At 38.9% G+C, this 20,018-nt stretch overlaps 1 protein-coding gene across 1 annotated transcript in view; it reads left to right on the top strand.

Annotated features, from left to right (window-relative positions):
* Nucleotides 1-434: 434 nt before the first annotated feature.
* LOC136857869 (uncharacterized) overlaps nt 435-20,018 on the top strand; it is a 31,126-nt gene continuing 11,542 nt past the window's right edge. Inside the window, exons 1-4 of the mRNA XM_067136889.2 lie at nt 435-813; nt 2,453-2,647; nt 18,993-19,149; nt 19,228-19,433. Of these exons, the coding sequence (XP_066992990.2) occupies nt 435-813; nt 2,453-2,647; nt 18,993-19,149; nt 19,228-19,433 (937 nt within the window). The remainder of the gene's footprint in view (nt 814-2,452; nt 2,648-18,992; nt 19,150-19,227; nt 19,434-20,018) is intronic.

Genomic DNA, 20,018 nt, shown 5'->3' with positions numbered 1-20,018 from the left:
GTCAGAGACATATCTATGAAAGTAACAAAATTGCTCTAGCCTAGACCAGAAGACATAGTGCACTGTAAACACTAGGTCCTGCCAGCAAAGGCATAATAATAATAATAATAATAATAATAATAATAATAATAATAATAATAATAATAATAATAATAATAATAATAATAATCTCATGGCCTCCGATATAGACGGCCAAGAACGTTAGGTTCATTCTGCCATCCAGTAAGTCTGAATTAAAACAGAACGTCGACACTGACGAGCAAGCAGCCAGATGGGGTCAAATTAAAATGCATGGGCATTGAACACGGTAGCTAAGGCCTTTTAAAAGGTAAGTAGCAATTATAATTACCGTGATAGATTAATTTAGATTTTACTCAGTATAAGCTAACGGAAGGTGTACGTCCTCCCTTAAAAAGAAACTCCCTCTTCCCCTTATGAAGTGTGCTGATTTGCTTCGTAATCTCTTCCTTTATTCCTTAGAAACATCAGACGGGGAAATAAATAATGGCACTGATGGTGGAGATGACGTTCAGAATAATGGTAGTGAAGGAAATCCTGGCGAAGACAATAACAATGTTGATACTGGCGAGGGCGGTATACAAGGGATGGACTGCCCTTCTCGTGGAAAGTGCCCAACTGTAGATCCACTGGACCACACAGTTCATCTTCCCCACATGAACGACTGTAACCTCTTCTGCCGCTGCGATCATGGTGTTCCTAAACTTGATCGATGTCCTGTAGGCCTCCACTTCAATCCCAAACTCCAAGTGTGTGACTATCCACAGTCAGCTGAGTGTGCCGGTGGAGACGCGAGTAAGTAAAACATATTCCTACTTTTATTGTGTAATGGAGGCTGCATTTTCCAAGTGATGTTTATTGCCAGGAAGTGGAAACGCAACATCAGAAATAAATAATGGAGTTAAGCTGCATAGCGCCAGCCTTTCATTCCTCTCTAGGCGCATCTCATGGCTTTTTGACCTCACCGCACTGAACGGTTTATGTATGAATTAACAAATTGTTGTCTACTTTCACATCAACTTGGTGGACAAATTCCCTCCAGGTTATAACAGGTTGTGAGACATTCCTAATGATCTTGTAGTGAACAGATTAGCTCGGTGCGTTGAGGCACGGCCAGTTATGGTTACTACTTCTGTAGTCCGAAGACAGGTGAAGTCGAATCCTCCCATCGGCATTTCCGAAGGCCACGACCGCTTTCTTCCCATTCCTGGCCCGTGCAATTACACCTACAGTTACAAAAATGAAATGGCGTATGGATTTTAGTGCCGAGAGTGTCCGAGGACGGGTTCGGCTCGGCAGGTGCCGGTCTTTTGATTTGACGTCCGTAGGCGACCTGCGCGTCGTGATGAGGATGAAATGATGATGAAGACAACACATAAACCCAGCCCCCTTGCCAGCGAAATTAACCAATGATGGTTAAAATTCCAGACCCTGCCGGGAATCGAACCCGGGACCCCTGTGACCAAAGGCTAGCACGCTAACCATTTAGCCATCGAGCCGGACACCTACAGCTACAGACATCCTCATATAGAGGTATATGATGCTCACCTCCATGGAGTGTATCGTGATAAGCAGCTACAGAACTGGCGATCGGTATTATATACCCTCGTATACTCCCAGCACTAAAATCCATAAACTAAAAATAAATAAATAACGATTGGTGTTAAGGTAAGAATTGGTCTGAATAATTCACCATTGATGATATTAAACAATTTGTTTACGCTTACGGTTTCGTAAATCATTCCAGGAGGGTTATAGAGTGATTGTACTCGTTATTCTTAATAATAATAATAATAATAATAATAATAATAATAATAATAATAATAATAATAATAATAATAATAATAATAATAATAATAATAATAATAATAATAATAATAATAATAATATAACAAATCCTATTTCGTATAGAACCTCTTAAGGGTTATGGCTTTTCAACACGATTGTTGCCCAGCCTTCAGAAACAGGAGTAACAAATGGTGACTGTGGTGACATCTTCCGCCATATTACTTGTCTTTGGTGATTGGAATGGAAATAATAATAATAATAATAATAATAATAATAATAATAATAATAATAATAACAATAATAATAATAATAATAATAATAATAATAATAATAATAATAATAATAATAATAATAATAATAATAATAATAATAACGTAATTATCGATAGTTAATAAGTCAAAATTTGAAAGTCTTTAACGGCCCAACAGAATAATCCCTTTTGGGGCTATCAATGTATGTTTTATGTAATAATGTATTTTCTGTTAGATGCGATAGCTGCTAATTCCTGAATAGAGGCCTTCCACGTGGAATTGTATCTTAGATGTATACTTACATAAAAAAAAGATTGTTTCATTGAATCATATCATAGATTAATCCAACAACTATAATATCGATAGACTTTTGAAACGTATCTTCATGCTTACAGTATGCCAGCCACTTTCCAATGACAACCGCAGCCATTGGGAGCCTGACAGCTGTGTCAAAGATCGTAAGAAAATGGGAGATACCTGTCACCTGGTCTGTAAATCTGATTACCAACTCAGTGGCAGCGCAAACATCACTTGTACTGAAGAAGGATGGAGTGGAGCTATGGGAATTGACCAGATACCCTCGTGCAAAAGTAAGTGACACTACTTAATATCCACACTCATTACGATTACAGCGTATGAGAAACTCCGTTTCAGGTAATTGTTTTGCGATTATATTCTAATAACAGACTAGTTAGTTCAGGGGAATGATGGTTTAATGATAATGAATCTACTCGATCAATAATCTTCTTCTTCGTCTACTATCGCTTTTTCCATACATTGCGGGATCCGGGTGCGAACTGTGCAGCACATGTACTGTAGATTTGGCTCTGTTTTACGGCCAAATGCTCTTCCTGACGCCAACACTATTTGGAGGGATGTAATCACTATTGCGTGCTTCTGTGGTGGTTGGTAGTGTGGTATGTTGTCTGAATATCAAGAAGAAGGAATTGGGGAAAACAGAAATATCCAGTCTCCGAGCCTGAAGAATTAATCAAACGCGATTAAAATCCCCACCCCTGTCGGGAATCGAACCCCGGACCCTTTGAACCGAAGGAGTCGGACCTACTCGATCAATAATACGTGACGATTATTCAATACTTTCCAATTCCCAATTCTTGGGAATTCTAGCGGTTATTATAAGAGGATTGAAGCACTATAAAATAAGTTGAGGTCAGATAGAAGTTTCCATATAGCAACTTATAATATGTGTGCAAAAAAGGCCTCTGGAAAGAACAGCAAGAGCCGATGCATTATCGCTGTGGCATTAAGCAGGATCCAATACCTATGTAAAAAATATATTTGTTAAATTTCAAAATTTATAGGTCGGGGCGATTTCTTATGGCAAAATGAGATAAATGTTTCCGTTGCGCCTAGAATACACATGCACAGAAAAACAAATTCCAACATGTTCGTAATTTGGAAACAGCTCGATATCAAAATCCAGTATATTACGCGTCGTACATCGGCGTGCTTTCGCAATAACAAAGTTACAGTCAATTCCGATAAGTGTGAGTTACCGAGTTATAACCGAACACATCACCCCACGTTTCTGAATTCTAATACTGACATCTTTCCATTGCTTGTCAACAAGTACAATCACGTAGCATGTCGGTGATAAATTCCTTTTCCAGGGACACACGCACCTCGAATGGGATCCATATTATGCTTGCACTACAGAAAGTGCAAAAGAAATGCTGCTGAGAAACCAATCATTGTACGTTCTGGTTAGTTCCAATCCTGGCTGATTGAAATCCACGAAATACGCAAAAGAGAACTTTAACATATTTTCAAAAGTAGATGAAGAATAAAGAACGAATAAAAACTATGAAACTCGAAATTTAAAAAATACCAACTATCAGATATTTCGGCTTTATAAAATTAAAGAATTCACTTTAAGATGAAACTTTCGCGTACCATGATTTGAGGCGAGCGAAACGGGAAAAATGGAAAACATTCACGCTGACATGTTGTTACGACAGTTCTTTGTTCTATCAGGCTATCTATGGGCATCATCTCGAAAAACCTACACCAGGCCTCTCCAGAGACTAAATGTCAAAAAATACAAGTGGCGATGGAGGGGAGGGGGCGAAGGATATAGTTTAAAAAGGGCACAGCAGGTTGAAAAACCTGTGCGTCGAAGACTCTTAAAAGAGAATAAGATTCCTGAAATGTTAGTCGTATTAAACACAGAGCCCACCATGTCTGCCTAGAAATAAATTTTCTAAACAAAACTGTTAATTTGCTTTGTCTTCCTAGCTTTAGCATTCTATTATAAGAATATACCTTTCTGTTCTAGCGCATGCTTCATCCGATAGGAGGCAAACAACTAATAAACTCTCAGTCGTATCAGGAAAAGATCAAGGACGTAATATTTTGAATTAATTTACCACAGAAGTACCCATATATATTTTCTTCCTAACTCTAACAGGTCGACAGATTTTAAATTTTAAAAGAACACTTGGAGCATGAGTCCCGGAGGGCTCGCACGTCAAACATGGTACAGTTATGTGAATTACGATAAAAATAATTCTTTGTATCGATTAGTGGCGCAAGAACACCAATCGTTATAATTTTTCACTCTGAGAAAGAAACTTCGTGTATGTGGAAAGCTTGCGACAATTTAAAAAGATGTTGAGCAGGACAAAGCAATGATACTTCTTGTACATTTAAAAGAGAACACACTGCCTAATTCGTTAGAAGCAGTGGCGTTCGGTAGTTTTCTAAACAGGCTAAACACTGCATTTAAATAACCAGTAATAATTCTGAAATAATAGTTAATCCGAAATTATCGTCCATGCAGCATAATCAAATAATATTTTAATGATAAATATGATCAATGTACAAGTTACAAAAACCTAGCTACCCACTTAAATAGGGAAGTAAGTTCAGATCAAATGCAAAGAAGTCAATTATCAAGGTGTAATACAATATTCCTATTCTTGTTATATTTTGGGCTATTAATATATTCGTTATTTCATTGTAAGAAACACAAGATGTTACTGCTGTGTCCCTCGTTGTTCACTGCTTGCTTATTATCATTACAGCTCGGGAATAGAGCGGAGGCTTTCCCTTTTCCGCCTCTTTTCAGCCAAGTTATTGCCCACAACTCCAGACTCGCGGGTGAATATGCCCACAACGGCAACCTGCCGCTGTCTGGTGATGGAGGGCCGGTGACCTAGATGTTGTTGTTGTTGTTGTTGTTGTTGTTTGAGTCATCAGTCCATAGACTGGTTTGATGACCTTTTCATTTCTACGTAACTATTGCATCCTACATCTGCTCTAATCTGCTTGTCATATTCAGATCTTGGTCTACCCCTACCGTTCTTACCACCTACACTTCCTTCAAAAACCAACTGAACAAGTCCTGGGTGTCTTAAGATGTGTCCTATCATTCTATCTCTTCTCCTCGTCAAATTTAGCCAAATCGATCTCCTCTCACCAATTCGATTCAGTATCGCTTCATTCGTGATTCGATCTATCCATCTCACCTTCAGCATTCTTCTGTAACACCACATTTCAAAAGCTTCTATTCTCTTTCTTTCTGAGCTGGTTATCGTCCATGTTTCACATCTATACAATGCCACGCTCCACACGTAAGTCTTCAAAAACATCTTTCTAATTCCTATATCAATGTTTGAAGTGAGCAAATTTCTTTTCTTAAGAAAGCTCTTCCTTCCTTGTGCTAGTCTGCATCTTATGTTCTCCTTAATTCTGCCATCGTTAGTTATTTTACTACCCAAGTAACAATATTCATCCACTTCCTTTAAGACTTCATTTCCTAATCTAATATTTCCTGCATCACCTGCCTTCATTCGACTGCACTCCATTACTTTTGTTTTGGACTTATTTATTTTCACCTTGTACTCCTTACTCAAGACTTCGTCCATACCATTCAGCAGCTTCTCAAGATCGTCTGCAGTCTCAGATAAAATAACAATATCATCGGCAAATCTCAAGGTTTTGATTTCCTCTCCTTGGATTGTGATTCCCTTTCCAAATTCCTCTAGATTTCCTTTACTGCCTGTTCTATGTAAACATTGAAAAGGAGGGGGGACAAACAGCAGCCTTGTCTCACTCCTTTCTGGATTGCTGCTTCTTTTTCAAAGCCCTCGATTCTTATCACTGCAGACTGATTTTTATACAGACTGTAGATAATTCTTCGTTCTCGGTATCTGATCCCAATCACCATCAGAATCTTAAATAGCTTGGTCTAGTCAACATTATCGAATGCCTTTTCTAGATCTACGAATGTCATGTACGTGGGCTTGTCCTTCTTGATTCGATCCTCTAAGATCAGACGTAAAGTCAGGATTGCTTTACGTGTTCCTACATTTCTTCTGAAGCCAAATTGATCTTCTCCCAACTCATCTTCAACTTGTTTTTGCATTCTTCTGTAAATAATACGTGTTAAAATTTTGCAGGCATGAGATACTAAACTAATGGTGCGGTAGTTTTCACACCTGTCAGCACCGGCTTTCTTGGGAATAGGTATAACAACATTCTGCCGAAAATCGAATGGCACTTCTCCTGTCTCATACATCTTGCCCACTAAATGAAATAACCTTGCCCGGGGAGTTAAATTGGGGTTAAGACGTGAAAAAAGAAATATTTATTCCTCCCAAACCGTTTAACGTTCGAAGACAAAATTCCAAATTGAGGTATATACGTGTGAAATAGGAAACATTTTAACATTCCAACCCTAAAGGATTAACTGGAGTTAGTTCAGGAAGTGAAATTTACCACCACTCTAGAACCGGTTAACGTAAGAAGTTGTATTTTTACAACATGTTTGTTCATTTATGTCCTAGGTGTAAAGTATCATATAGGCCTACTTCAAAATATTTCTCCCGTAAGGGGTTTAGATGGGGGTTGACTATGAATATCACAATATTCAGTCTTCATAAACCAGATCACGTACAAAGAATGTCCCAGATGTTAAGTAAGAAACACTTTTAAAAATGACTTCTAAAACAAAACTTTAATTCCTCCATTACTGTGTGACGTATTAAAACAAAATTTCACTGGTTGGTTGCTTCTACGTCTTAAATCTATATATATAAAACTAGCAAGATACCCGTGCTTCGCTACGGTATTATACTGAAATTTATAATTGAATGCTTATTGTTTTATATATAATCCGCCGAAATTCGCTATCTGACTGGTTATCTGAGAGAATCCGCCAAAATTCGCGATCTGACTCGCTTTCTAATAGATTACGGCAAGTTTCCTCCCATTTTTCAATCTTTGTTTCCAGCAATCGATTTCGTACTTCCGGGCTAGGTCCAGGAATTCCACCCGGTCAGTTGGGTCCCTAAATCTTTGCCATCTTTTCCTATAAGAATTTTTAATATGGATCAAATCCTTGAGGAGATCCGGCGTGGTGTCCTCTTGGGTGCCTTGGCGGTACTGAACCCGCTGCTGGACTGCATTCTTAGTCATTACCCGTCCAGGACCCGTTTCCAGCGCGGTCTGCACATTTGACGACGGTCCAGAACATTATTATTATTATTATTATTATTATTATTATTATTATTATTATTATTATTATAGATGTTCTGGACCCCATATAAAAATGCAAGACCGCTACTTGGCGGTAAATTACATCTGCTGCCACTGTCATTGTTAACAATGTGACCAGCACCATTGTCGCGCGTAGCCAAGTGTGCGGGATTTCTGGTGATTCGAATGACATGTTCCGTGCATTGTTGACCTTATTATAGAGGTGAACAATTGGACGGTCAATCTCATTCCTATCGTTTATTTCAAAGATGTTTACATTTTTATTTATATGCCAGGAGAATGTACTGTAATCTTTCTCCGAAGAAAAAGATGGCTCTTGGAAACGAACCCAGGAAAGATAAAAAATGATCGGTTCATGATCAAAATAAGTACATCGGAAATCTACGGCCTGTTTCCAGTCATTCGACAGGGTCAGGAATGAAATGAATAAAGCCTCCATCTGGCGGCGGCAATAGGAACTGTGCCGGCTGCCGAAGCCTGTCGCATTCCTCTGGGGCAATGGATAATGAATGACAAATGAAATGAAATGATATTGGACAGTGTTGCTGGAATGGATGATGACAGGGAAAACCGGAGTATCCGGAGAAAACCCTGTCCCGCCTCCGTTTTGTCCAGCACGAATGTCTCATGGAGTGACCGGGATTTCAACCACATAACCCAGGTGTGGGAGGCACGCGCGCCGCCACCTGAGCAACGGAGGCTCCTTATAAGTACATTATGAACAGTAAAATCAACTATTCTCACCTCCTTTTACACCCCACCGCCGTTAAGTTTATTTACCCCCTCCCCCCACAAAAAATAACAGAAAGGCATGTTTCTTTATGTTTAAAGGAGATTCCAAACACCAATGTTCACGTCTATTACCTTCAGTTTTGAGATATAAGTATCCCCATAAAAATAATTCACTCTTATCACATCCTTTCACACCCCCCCCCCCACAATTGAATTTTCCGGCAAAAACAATGTTTCTTTAATAGTAAAGGATCTTCTAAATGCCAATTATCACGACTCTAACTTCCTCAGTTTTTGATTTGTGTGACCTCACGAAAGGAATTCAACTACTTTTCAATCCCGCCCCCCAAGATGATTCCCCCCCAAAAAAACGCGTTTTCTTTGTTTCTAAAGGAGATCCAAATACCAATTTTCACGTATGTAACAACTTTTTTTTATTAGACGTAAGTATCCTCATACAATTAAGTCAATTAATTTTTCATTTCTTTCACCCCGCCCCCTTCATTGGATTTTTCGAGAATACGTGTTTCTTCACTTTAAAGCAGAATCCAAATATCAAATTTCACGTCTGTAACATCTTCATTTTTGAGATATCAGTAGCTTAATAAAAATAATGTCATTCAACCCATTATTCACCATTTTACACCCCTCCTATTGGGATTTTCCGAAAACAAAAAATACATGTTTCTTTATTTTTAAAGGAGGTTTTAAATACCAATTTTTATATCTGTAAACTTTTCAAGTTTTAAGATGTAGATACACTCATTTTAAAAATTCACCCCCTTTTCATCCCCCATATTTGGATTTTTCTAAAACGAAAAAATACCTGTTTCTTTATTTTTAAAGTAGATCCCAAATACCAATTATCAGGTCTGTAATATCTTTAGGTTCTGAAATAAAAGTAGCCTCATTAAAGGCATTCAACCTATTTTTCACCCTTTTCCACCCTTATTACAGTATATGGATTTTCCGAATACAAAAAAGTACGTGTACCTTTATTTCTGAGGGAGATTCTAAGTACCAATTTTTACATCTATAATCTTTAAACGTTTTGAGATATAGATACACTCATTTTAAAAATTCACCCCCTTTTCACCCCCCCATTAATTGGATTTTCCAAAAACAAAAAAATACGTGTTTCTTTATTTCTAAAGGAGATCCCAAACACCAATTTTCAGGTCTGTCATATGTTAAGTTTCTGAGATATAAGTATCCTCTTCAAAGGCATTCAAGCCGTTTTTCCCCCGTTTTTACCCCTCCTAATGGGATTTTACGAAAACAAAAAATACGTGTTTCTTTATTTTTAATGAAGATTCTAAATACCAATTTTTACATCTGTAAACTTTCAACGTTTTGAGATATAGATACACTCCTTTTAAAAATTCACCCCACTTTTCACCCTCCCATTAATTGGATTTTCCAAAAATAAAAAAATACGTGTTCCTTTATTTTTAGAAGAGATGAAAAGTACAAATTTTCAGGTCTGTAATATGTCCAGTTTCTGAAATATAAGTACCGGTTTGCTGATTAAAGGCATTCAACCCCTTTATCACCCTTTTTCACCCCTCCTATTGGGATTTTCTGAAAACAAAAATATACGTATTTCCTTATTCTTGAAGACAATTCTAAGTACTAATTTTTACATCTGTAAACTATTAAAGTTTTGAGATAGAGATACAATCATTTTAAAATTTCACCCCCCCTTTTCACCCCCTTAGCGATGTAATATCCAAAAATCCTCTCTTAGCGAGCACCTACATCTTAATATGAATGCATCCCCAAAATTTCATTTCATTATGTCCAGTAGTTTTGGCTCGGCGATGATGAATCAGTCAATCAGTCAGTCAGTCAGTCAGTCAGTCAGTCAGTCAGGACAAGTTATTTTATATATATAGATAAGAGTTTTGTCTGTACATAGCTCAGAATTTAAAAAGGATGGTATTTCTGTATCAGTCGTGCCCACAGTAACAAGGAAATGCACTTTTTACTTTTCCGTAATGTCTGTCTGTCTGTCTGTCTGTCTGTCTGTCTGTCTGTCTGTCTGTCTGTATGTATGTATGTATGTATGTATGTATGTATGTATGTATGTATGTATGTAAACGCATCACGAGAAAATTGCTGCAGCGAATTTAATGAAAATCGATATACAAAGTCAGGTAATAGGCCCTATAATCTAGGCCATAAATAATTTTATTCACGCTGACTGAAATGGTAGTTTACGGGAAGACCTAAAATATTTTTTTATTAATAGTCGTATCTTAACGAAAATCGGTAGGGGAAGTCGAGGAATAAGTCGCTACAATCTAGGCCATAAATAATTGTATTCATGCTGAGAAAAATGATAGTTATGGGGAAGGCCTACAATGAAATTCTCAAGTATTTGTGTTATTAGTGGTCCTATCTTGATGAAAATCGGTATGCAAAGTCGGGGAATAAGTCGCTATAATCTAGGCTATAAATAAAGTTATTCACGCTGAATGAAATGGTAGTTTAGGGGTAGGTCTAAAATTTAAGTCCCAATTAATTATGTTATTACTGGTCGTATCGATAAATACTACATAACTTTTCCTATCATTTATGTCTTATACACTGTTACCATATCGGCTATGATCAGAAATATTCATGAATTTGGATTATTGTTGCTAAGTCCTTATCAGCGACGAGTGACGAGAAAATGGGTAAACAGGATTTCATGAAAATCGGTATGTAAAGTTGGAGAATAAGGAACTACGGTCTACACTATAAATAATTTTATAAGACGCCCTAATATCACAGAGTCGAAAGAAAACTAAATGTGAAGGCCTACAATATAGAAAGTTTATAAAATTGATCAACAATAACATTACATTGACCATTGTTTGTTGTGATGTGCCTCGTCTTCTGTTGACACTCATCTCCGATAGACAGGATTACTGCTGCGTACCGAGTATTCTTTTTAAATTTGCCTTACGTCGCACCGACACTGTTCGGTCTTATGGCGACGATGTGGTAGGAAAGGGCTATGAGTGTGAAGGAAGCAGCCTTGGTCTTAATTAAGGTACAGCCGCAGCATTTGCCTGGTGTGAAAATGGGAATCCACGGAATAACATTTTCAGCGCTGCCGATAGTGGGGTTCGAATCCACTGTCTCCCGGATGGAAGCTCATAGCTGCGCGCCCCTAACCACACGGCCACTTCGCCCAATCGTATGAGTGTAACAGTCTGCCTAAATATTGGCGGGAAGTAGCTGTGGAATTAGGTCACTTTCTTCTTTAGCAGGCCATTCCTCTGGTTCATACATTTTCCGATACTACTGGTACGTAACACACTGGTTCATCATAGCATTCGTCCGACTCGTTGGCTGAATGATCAGCGTACTGGCCTTCGGTTCAGAGGGTCCCGGGTTCGATTCCCGGCCGGGTCGGGGATTTTAACCTTCATTGGTTAATTCCAGTGGTCCGGGGGCTGGGTGTTCGTGCTGTCCCCAACATCCCTGCAACTCACACACGACACATAACACTATCCTCCACCACAATAAGACGCAGTTATCTACACGGCAGATGCCGCCCACCCTCATCTTAGGGTCTGCCTTACAAGGGCTGCACTCGGCTAGCAATAGCCACACGAAATTAATTAATCATAGCATTCGAGCTATTCAATCGCTATTCTGAGGCACTGATTGGAATGAGAAGTGTGCATATTTAACGGAATAATGGCAGAGAAGTGTTCACGGCTGTTTGCGGCCTGGTCATTCCAGCACTGGAACTTTGGACTGTTAGATCGGCACCATAGTACTGTTCGTTAAAAGTGAGACAATGTGTAGTTTTTCATTTGATCGACTATTTTGTGTGATAACATTGCTTTTAATCGCTACATTCCTACTGACGTTTTTGTAATGACCTTTGTTGACTTCAGTTAGGAAAGCCACAAACTTTAGTCTTTCTGATAATCCCGTAGCGAAGCAGGGGTACATCAGCTAGTGTTAAATAAGATAGGATTTTAAATTATTCCAATTCTGTGGGTTAGATGCGAAAATAAATACTCATTCCTCCAGAACCGTTTGACGTACGAATTGAGGGTACATTTCAGGCTCAGGCGACAATGGACCCTCCACAATGTCTTTGAATGATAACTTCCACTTAAGACGTAATAAAGTACGGGTATCTTGCTTGTTGTATATATATTCATGGTTAAAAGTGATGCGATACAATTTGAGGATGTTCCTGTAGAACGAAACAGGTCTTTCTGTAAATAATACATTTTACAGGTATGCCATAGTGTTCTGGAAAATCATAAATTACGTTAACCGAGTCTGGCTTCCTTCTTAACAAACTATACTATACTATACTGATATTATATTTCCTTGTGTTATACAAGTTCCTCTCTTAGGACTTGAATAGATGGTTATTCAGATGTCCCTTGAGGTAGAATGCACCGCTTAGCATGGAAATGACTCTGGCCACTACTATTGTGACGAACGACCTACTTGTGCATTCTAACCATGTTTTCGTGCCGTTCACAGCGGACGAGGTCAAGGGTATTCCTTGTGGGTATGAGGAGTGCTTTGCGGGCGTAGGAAGTTGTATAACCAAGCTCCTACAGCTTCATTTACTATGTAACCCTTCGCGCTAAGTAAAACAGCGATTTTACTCACGGATTCACACACCATAAATTAATATTCCATTTACAGGATGTTTGAGACTACTGTAATTTGAATGCTATTTTAGCTTAGTGAAGCAGGGCTTGATTTGCTTCGGCTAGGGAAGGACAAGTAATGTTTCCTGTTTACTGGAATTAACGCGTTTATTGATGTAGAGGCCGAGGAGAGACGTTGCAGAGAGACGAACACTGAGCGAGCTGGCCATGCGGTTAGGTTCGCGTAGCTATGAGTTTACATTCGGGAGATGTGGGTTAGAATCCAACCGATGGCAGCACTGAAGACGGTGTTCCGTGGTTTCCCAGGCAAATAATATATATATATATATATATATATATATTTTGCTAGGGGCTTTACGTCGCACCGGCACAGATAAGTCGTATGGCGCCGATGGGTTAGGAAAGGCCTAGGAGTTGGAAAAAAGCGGCCGTGGCCTTAATTAAGGTGCAGCCCCAGCATTTACCTGGTGTGAAAATGGGAAATCACGGATAACCATATTCAGGGTTGCCGACAGTGGGATTCGAACCCACTATCTTCCGGATGCAAGTTCACAGCCGCGTGCTTCTTACCGCGCGGCCAACTCGTCCGGTGGGCAAATAATTACGACCACGGCTGCTACCTTTCCAATCTTAGCCCTCTCTCATCCTTGCGTCGCCGAAAACCTTCGATGTGTTAGTGCGACCTTGAATCACAAGCAAAGAAGTGTTCTCATGTGTTATTATTGGTCTATTTACTATTCCTACCAACAGAATCCAGCTTCTACTTCCGACTTCAATGCGGATGCAGAAGCAAGTATTGCCAATATAGCACGCATGAAGGCAATAGGTTATATGCACGATATGGTACTCTCCGTCTGAAAAATTGGATCCTATGTAACGAAAGCAGTGTCACAGTTCTTTAAAAGTGATCTTATTTTTGTGGTGTATGTAGTGTAATCTCCCACTTAAAAATCATCTTTGTCACTGTCGTTGTCAATGTGTTGTCACTCTCAGTAGTGGCATTATTGTCATAAATATGAAACAAGGATTAAAGGACGGTGTTACGACTCCGAACATGGCGATTTGATTCTGACTGAGACAGACGTTAACACGAGTGGCCATTACCTGGGCATGTAATTGAAGTAACCGATTTCACTTAACGAAATACTGTTAGAATAACTACGAATATGGGTACACAGTTGAGATTTATAACAGCCGTATTACAAAAGGAAAATTTATTTATTTATTTATTTATTTATTTATTTATTTATTTATTTATTTATTTCATATATTTCATAAGTTAGAAGTAACAGACATGAAAGTAGCAAGAATGATTGCTGGTACAAACAGGTGGGAACAATGGCAGGAGGGTACTCGGAATGACGAGATAAAGGCTAATTTAGGAATGAACTCGATGGATGAAGCTGTACGCATAAACCGGCTTCGGTGGTGGGGTCATGTAAGGCGAATGGAGGAGAATAGGTTACCTTGGAGAATAATGGACTCTGCTATGGAGGGTAAGAGAAGTAGAGGTAGACCAAGACAACGATAGTTAGACTCGGTTTCTAACAATTTAAAGATAAGAGGTATAGAACTAAATGAGGCCACAACACTAGTTGCAAATCGAGGATTGTGGCGACGTTTAGTAAATTCACAGAGGCTTGCAGACTGAACGCTGAAAGGTATAACAGTCTATAATGATAATGTATGTATGCATATATTTATTTATTTATTTATTTATTTATTTATTTATTTATTTATTTATTTATTTATTTATTTATTTATTCAGGATCAGCAACAGCATAACGCCGAATTACAGAGATCCGAGCTATGTACAATAGATGTGGAATCTAAAATTAAAGATATGTAAATATTTACAAAGGGCACAAATATACACAATAAAAACTGAACAATCATATATATATACTGTAATACAAATTTACATAAACAACGATATTAACAAAGAAAAATACATTTACAGTAAATACAGGAGCAGAACAGGAAAGAACAAGAAGGAAAATTAAATTATATGAAAAATATCTTGACAGAAGGAAGGAAACGTTACGAAGATGTCTAGGTTCTTGTTGATAAATATTGTATTAAACATTGCTGGAATATGTATAGAAGGACCTTTGGGTGAGAGAAAGCCGGGAGTAAGGGTCTTCATTCTGGTACTACGGGATGGGACGTGGAGGGGGAATAAGGAAACTAAATCTGGAGACCTAAATAGCCCATTAGCTGCTTTGTATAGCAGCTTTAGGTCGGCTACTTTCCTCCGAGTAGAAAGAATCTTGAGTTTCAGTTTCCCAAGCACTCGGATAGTGCTTAAGTTGCGACATGTAGGGACCCTGGCTCTGATGATAGCACAGAAAAATGATTGTACACGGTCAAGGTGGCTGAGGTTTCAAGAAGCAGAAATGAACCAAACTGGAGAAGCGTATTTAACAATAGGTAAGATACAGGAAACGTAGAATGTTCGGAGGGCATTTACATCTGTGATGTCAGAAAACCTGTTGAGTAAACCAAGGAGTGACATAGCACGTGAGGTAACCCTGTTTACGTGCGAGACAAAAAACTACTTACTGTCAAAATGCACTCCTCTCTTTGATTGTCATCAAGAGCGATCGGTTGGATCACTAGGTGATATTCCTGTAGAACAGGGGATTTACGAAGTGTGAACGAAATGGTGGAACACTTGGAGGGATGAGGTTTAAGACGCCATGCAGTACACCAATCTGACAGAGAATCAAGTACATTTTGCACTTGGATTGTATCTGTAGGAGAATCGATCTGCTTGAAGATTTGACAATAATCTGCAAAGAGCAGGATTTCACATGAATGGTGGGAAACAGTATCGATAAGGTCATCAATAAACAGGGCAAAAAGAAGTGGACCTAGGACACTGCCCTGAGGGACACCAGAGAGGGTGGTGTTGGGAGAAGAACTGCATCCATCAAGGATCACGCGCTGCAATCTTTCGCTCAGAAAGCTATTAATTAGAGCTAGGAGTCTCCCGTGCACGTTAAACCGCTCAGAAAGTTTGTGTGCAAGAAGAGTGTGATCCACGGTATCGAAGGCCTTCGCGATGTCGATATGGCATACATCAAGTTGAGAGCCCGCGTGGATGGCGGAGGATAGCCTAGTTACGCAGGAGCTTCCAGGAAGGAAACCATGCTGCTGAGGGGATATATATGGAATTGTAAACGCAAGCAAATGCTGGTGGATGATCCTTTCACAAATGATTGATAAAGCAGTTAATATAGAGATCGGACGATAATTTGCGATATCCAACTTCTGTCCACCTTTAAGAATGGGTGTGATATAAGCAGGTTTCCAGGAGTTCGGAAAGTAGCCGACTGAGAAGCACCGACTGAATATTACGCTAATAGGGTATGAAAGAGTTACTTCTGTATTCTTAAGAAAGATAAGACTGAGACCATCAGGACCAGTGGATTTATTTTCTGACAAAGACGAAAGTAGGGAGTACACTTCAGATTCAGTGGTAGAAATACTACTGAGGCTATGGGAAGTAACAGGTTTGATTTTAGAAAAATCAGCATACTGCACAGGTTTAACAAAATTCGAGGTAAAATATTCATTAAATAATTCAGATCTATCTGCTCCACTGGCTACAGAATGGTCCCAGGTTACTACTTCCGGTATTCGTTTCTAGTCTCTCCTGTTATTTATGAGTGACCTTTTGCTGTTGTGTCTCACTTCAAGGCAGGCTCCGTTAATATATTCTGAGTAATCCTGCCTTAATAAATACTTGTGGTGTTTGCGAAGGTCAGAGGATATTTTATAATTTCTCTCGGAGCGCTCATTCTTCCATTGTCTCCATGCTACCGATTTTTTTAATGAATAATAATAATTCTATTTGTTTTACGTCCCACTAACTACTCTTTTACGGTTTTCGGAGACGCCGAGGTGCCGGAATTTAGTCCCGCAGGAGTTCTTTTACGTGCCAGTAAATCTACCGACACGAGGCTGACGTATTTGAGCACCTTCAAATACCACCGAACTGAGCCAGGATCGAACCTGCCAAGTTGCGGTCAGAAAGCCAGCGCTTCAACCGTCTGAGCCACTCAGCCCAGGGATTTAAAAAAAATCAGCACTTTTAGTATCACTCTTCTTCCATGGGGGGAATTTTCTGGACATCGAACGAGTAGGAATGAGGTCACGGATCACAGCAAGCGTCCAATCATAAAATAAGTCCGAACTTCACCCACATGTAACAAATGCCATGGTAAAAGGGACAGGGTACGATTCACAGTCTGCCAGTCAACTTTGCGCCACACAGGCACAGAGCTCCTAAGGACTGGTCGATGACATTTCGGAGCATGGGGAGGGGTGAGAGTGAAAGTTGCTTCAACAGACTTGTGGTTGGAGTTAAAAATATTTCGTTCCACAGAAACAGATGAGGGCTCGTTATAGGAAAGCAGGTAGTCAAGAAGACTATTTCCGCAGGTGTTTTCCAAGACATGCTGTTTGAAGTTCAATTCAGTAATATAGTGGTCCATATACCATTTGTCAAGGCTATTAGAATGAAGGGGAAATCCAGGAGACAGTCAGATTAAAGTCTCCTAGTATGACAATGCTATCTTTGGAATTAACGGCTTTAAGCACAGAGGAAAGAAAAGCTTCAGAATAGTTGAGATAAGAACGAGGTGATCAATAGAAACATGCAAATAAGGTATTTTATGTTATGAAATGTAACTTCAATCCAAACAGCTTCACAGTCATTCATCAGGTCGGAGCGTAGGGTCGCATGCCATTTAGATTTGACAGCGATTAAAACACCCCTCTCCCCGGGATCCAGTTCTACGATCGGCCCTGAATAAGGAAAACTCTTTAGAGAGTGGGATTTCAGAGTCTAACACAAAATCCGTCAACCAATTTTCACTTAAGGCGATAACGTCGAAAGCAGCTAAATCTTGAACAGGAAGTTCACAGTCTGTAATCTTACTTTTTATGGACCTGATATTTTGACAGTACACAGAGAACTCATTATTCGTTGTAGACCCAGGGTTAATTTGCACATGATAGCAGTGGTGGAAAAAATTATATGGAATAAGAATGTCGAAAATCATTTAGGGATGAGCTTCCTTATATTTGCTAATTACAATACAATGTATATACTCAGTGATTCATTTTAACGAGCATAACGATACTTGAAAGTATTCTTACTGAACAAATTTTATGTTATGACTTCTCATCTCCCCTTCTTTCACTTCTCTTTACAGTTTTGCCCTGCTTTGTTCCCTTTTCGTTTCTTCCATTATTTCCCCTTTCCTGTCATGTTCTCTCCTCCTCCCTTTTCCTCACTTTAGTTCTATTTTATGCTTTCTCCTGTTTTGTTCAGATGAGGGTAAGATTGCGAATGGAGTTTTGAGAAACTTCATAGCAAGCCAGGTTGAGGGCACTCAGGATATAAGTTCCGTTCTCTTTTCTCTTTACTTTGATCCATCCTATTTTTCCCGTTCTCTTTTCTCCATTCCCTTCGGTTCTTTTTTTCGTCTTTATATGCTCTCTCATTCCCTTCGATTCTGTTCAGCGCTTTTCTTCACTCCACTTGTTTGTTCTCTTCTACTTTTCTTTGCTCTGGTCTCTCTCTTCACATATTCCGCGATCTGTTCTTTGGTAAATCCTTTCTGTTCACCCCCTTCCGTTCGATTTGTTCATTTTCCTCTACTTCACTTCATTTCTCTTCTATTTCACTTCTTTACATCTCCTTTTCTGTTACATTCAATACTGTTATTTTTTCTACTAACCGCTTCTCATTCTTAACAACTCTCTTTTCTGTTTTTCCTTCTTCTATTCTCTCTATTCTATTCCTTTTTCGATTCTCCGGTCATCTCTTCTCTCTCTTCAGTTTTCTTTCCTATTCTTAGTTTTATCCTTTCCCCTTATCTTTTCTCTTTCGCCCTGTTTCCTCGTCTTCTTTTTCTGTTTTCTTCTCTTAACGTCCCTTAACTTCTATTTTCTTTTATCTTCTGTGCTTTTTTGTTCTATATTTTCTCTTCTATTTTTTTAATCTACGCGTGTTAAAGTGTATCGTGAATTATTCCAGCTATCAACGAGACTGGCGAGGACTTGATGAATAACATTCATGGAACAATTGGGAGACAAAACAATCTATTGTTCATACTCGATGAATCAGGAAGCGTTGGTCCAAGGAACTTTGATATTGAACTGAACTTCGTGAAAGCTATCATTGGCGCCTTCCCGTGAGTATTGAAAAGAGGTATTGTATTTTTTAACCATTGTGAGATTATGAAACCTGACTGAAATTGTTGTTCTTTCAGACTGTCCAAAGACCGTTCCGCTGGAGTCATCACATTCAGCAGCCGAGCAGCAGTGGACGTATCTATTAAAGAATCTGATACTTGTAACTTCCTCAATGAACTGACTAAGATTCGATATAGCTCAGGAGGAACTGATATCCTGCGTGCTCTCAACCTGGCTTACTATGAAGTTACTCAGAACGCTATTCACAATCTTACCCTCATCTGTAAGTACCACCAGAACATGCAAAACTAATTAATTTTTCGGTTCTACTTAGCATAGTTACAAACTTTCGTAGACATTACAGAATACAGAATATCTTCTTTTGAAACGATGCTGTCTAAGATCAAACAAATCTTTAATTGGCCCGACCATGGAATTCAAACCCAAATACCCCGACAAATACAACTTTGCTTCGATAATCGACACAAAAGATCATGGTATTCATTTGTTAGATGATGAATAACTTTTGTTTTAATCTGCTGTGCAAATAAATTGTTATGAATTCGCTTTTATAATGCAATTTTACGCTCTTTCTTCCATGCATAAATCATAATTAACGGTGGAAGTTTCTGAAAGGCTTTAGTATCCCCGTGTGGATAGCGACGAGTCCGATGAACTGTTATATTTTGACTCTTTCGCCAAGTCCTCCCTGTACAAATTCCAAATGCCTCAAAACAAGCGGCAGGAAGAGTTTCCAAAGTTTAAAACTTCTGCACTAAGAAAATGGAAGTGTCAGTTTTATATTCGACCGCTCTTCTCTCTAGAAATAAATACTGGTAATAATTCCCGTTATAAGGTGAATGTATAC

The sequence above is a fragment of the Anabrus simplex genome, chromosome 1 (genome assembly GCF_040414725.1).
Source record: "Anabrus simplex isolate iqAnaSimp1 chromosome 1, ASM4041472v1, whole genome shotgun sequence".
Lineage (NCBI taxonomy): Eukaryota > Metazoa > Arthropoda > Insecta > Orthoptera > Tettigoniidae > Anabrus > Anabrus simplex.
This window is presented reverse-complemented; position numbering and strand designations above follow the sequence as displayed.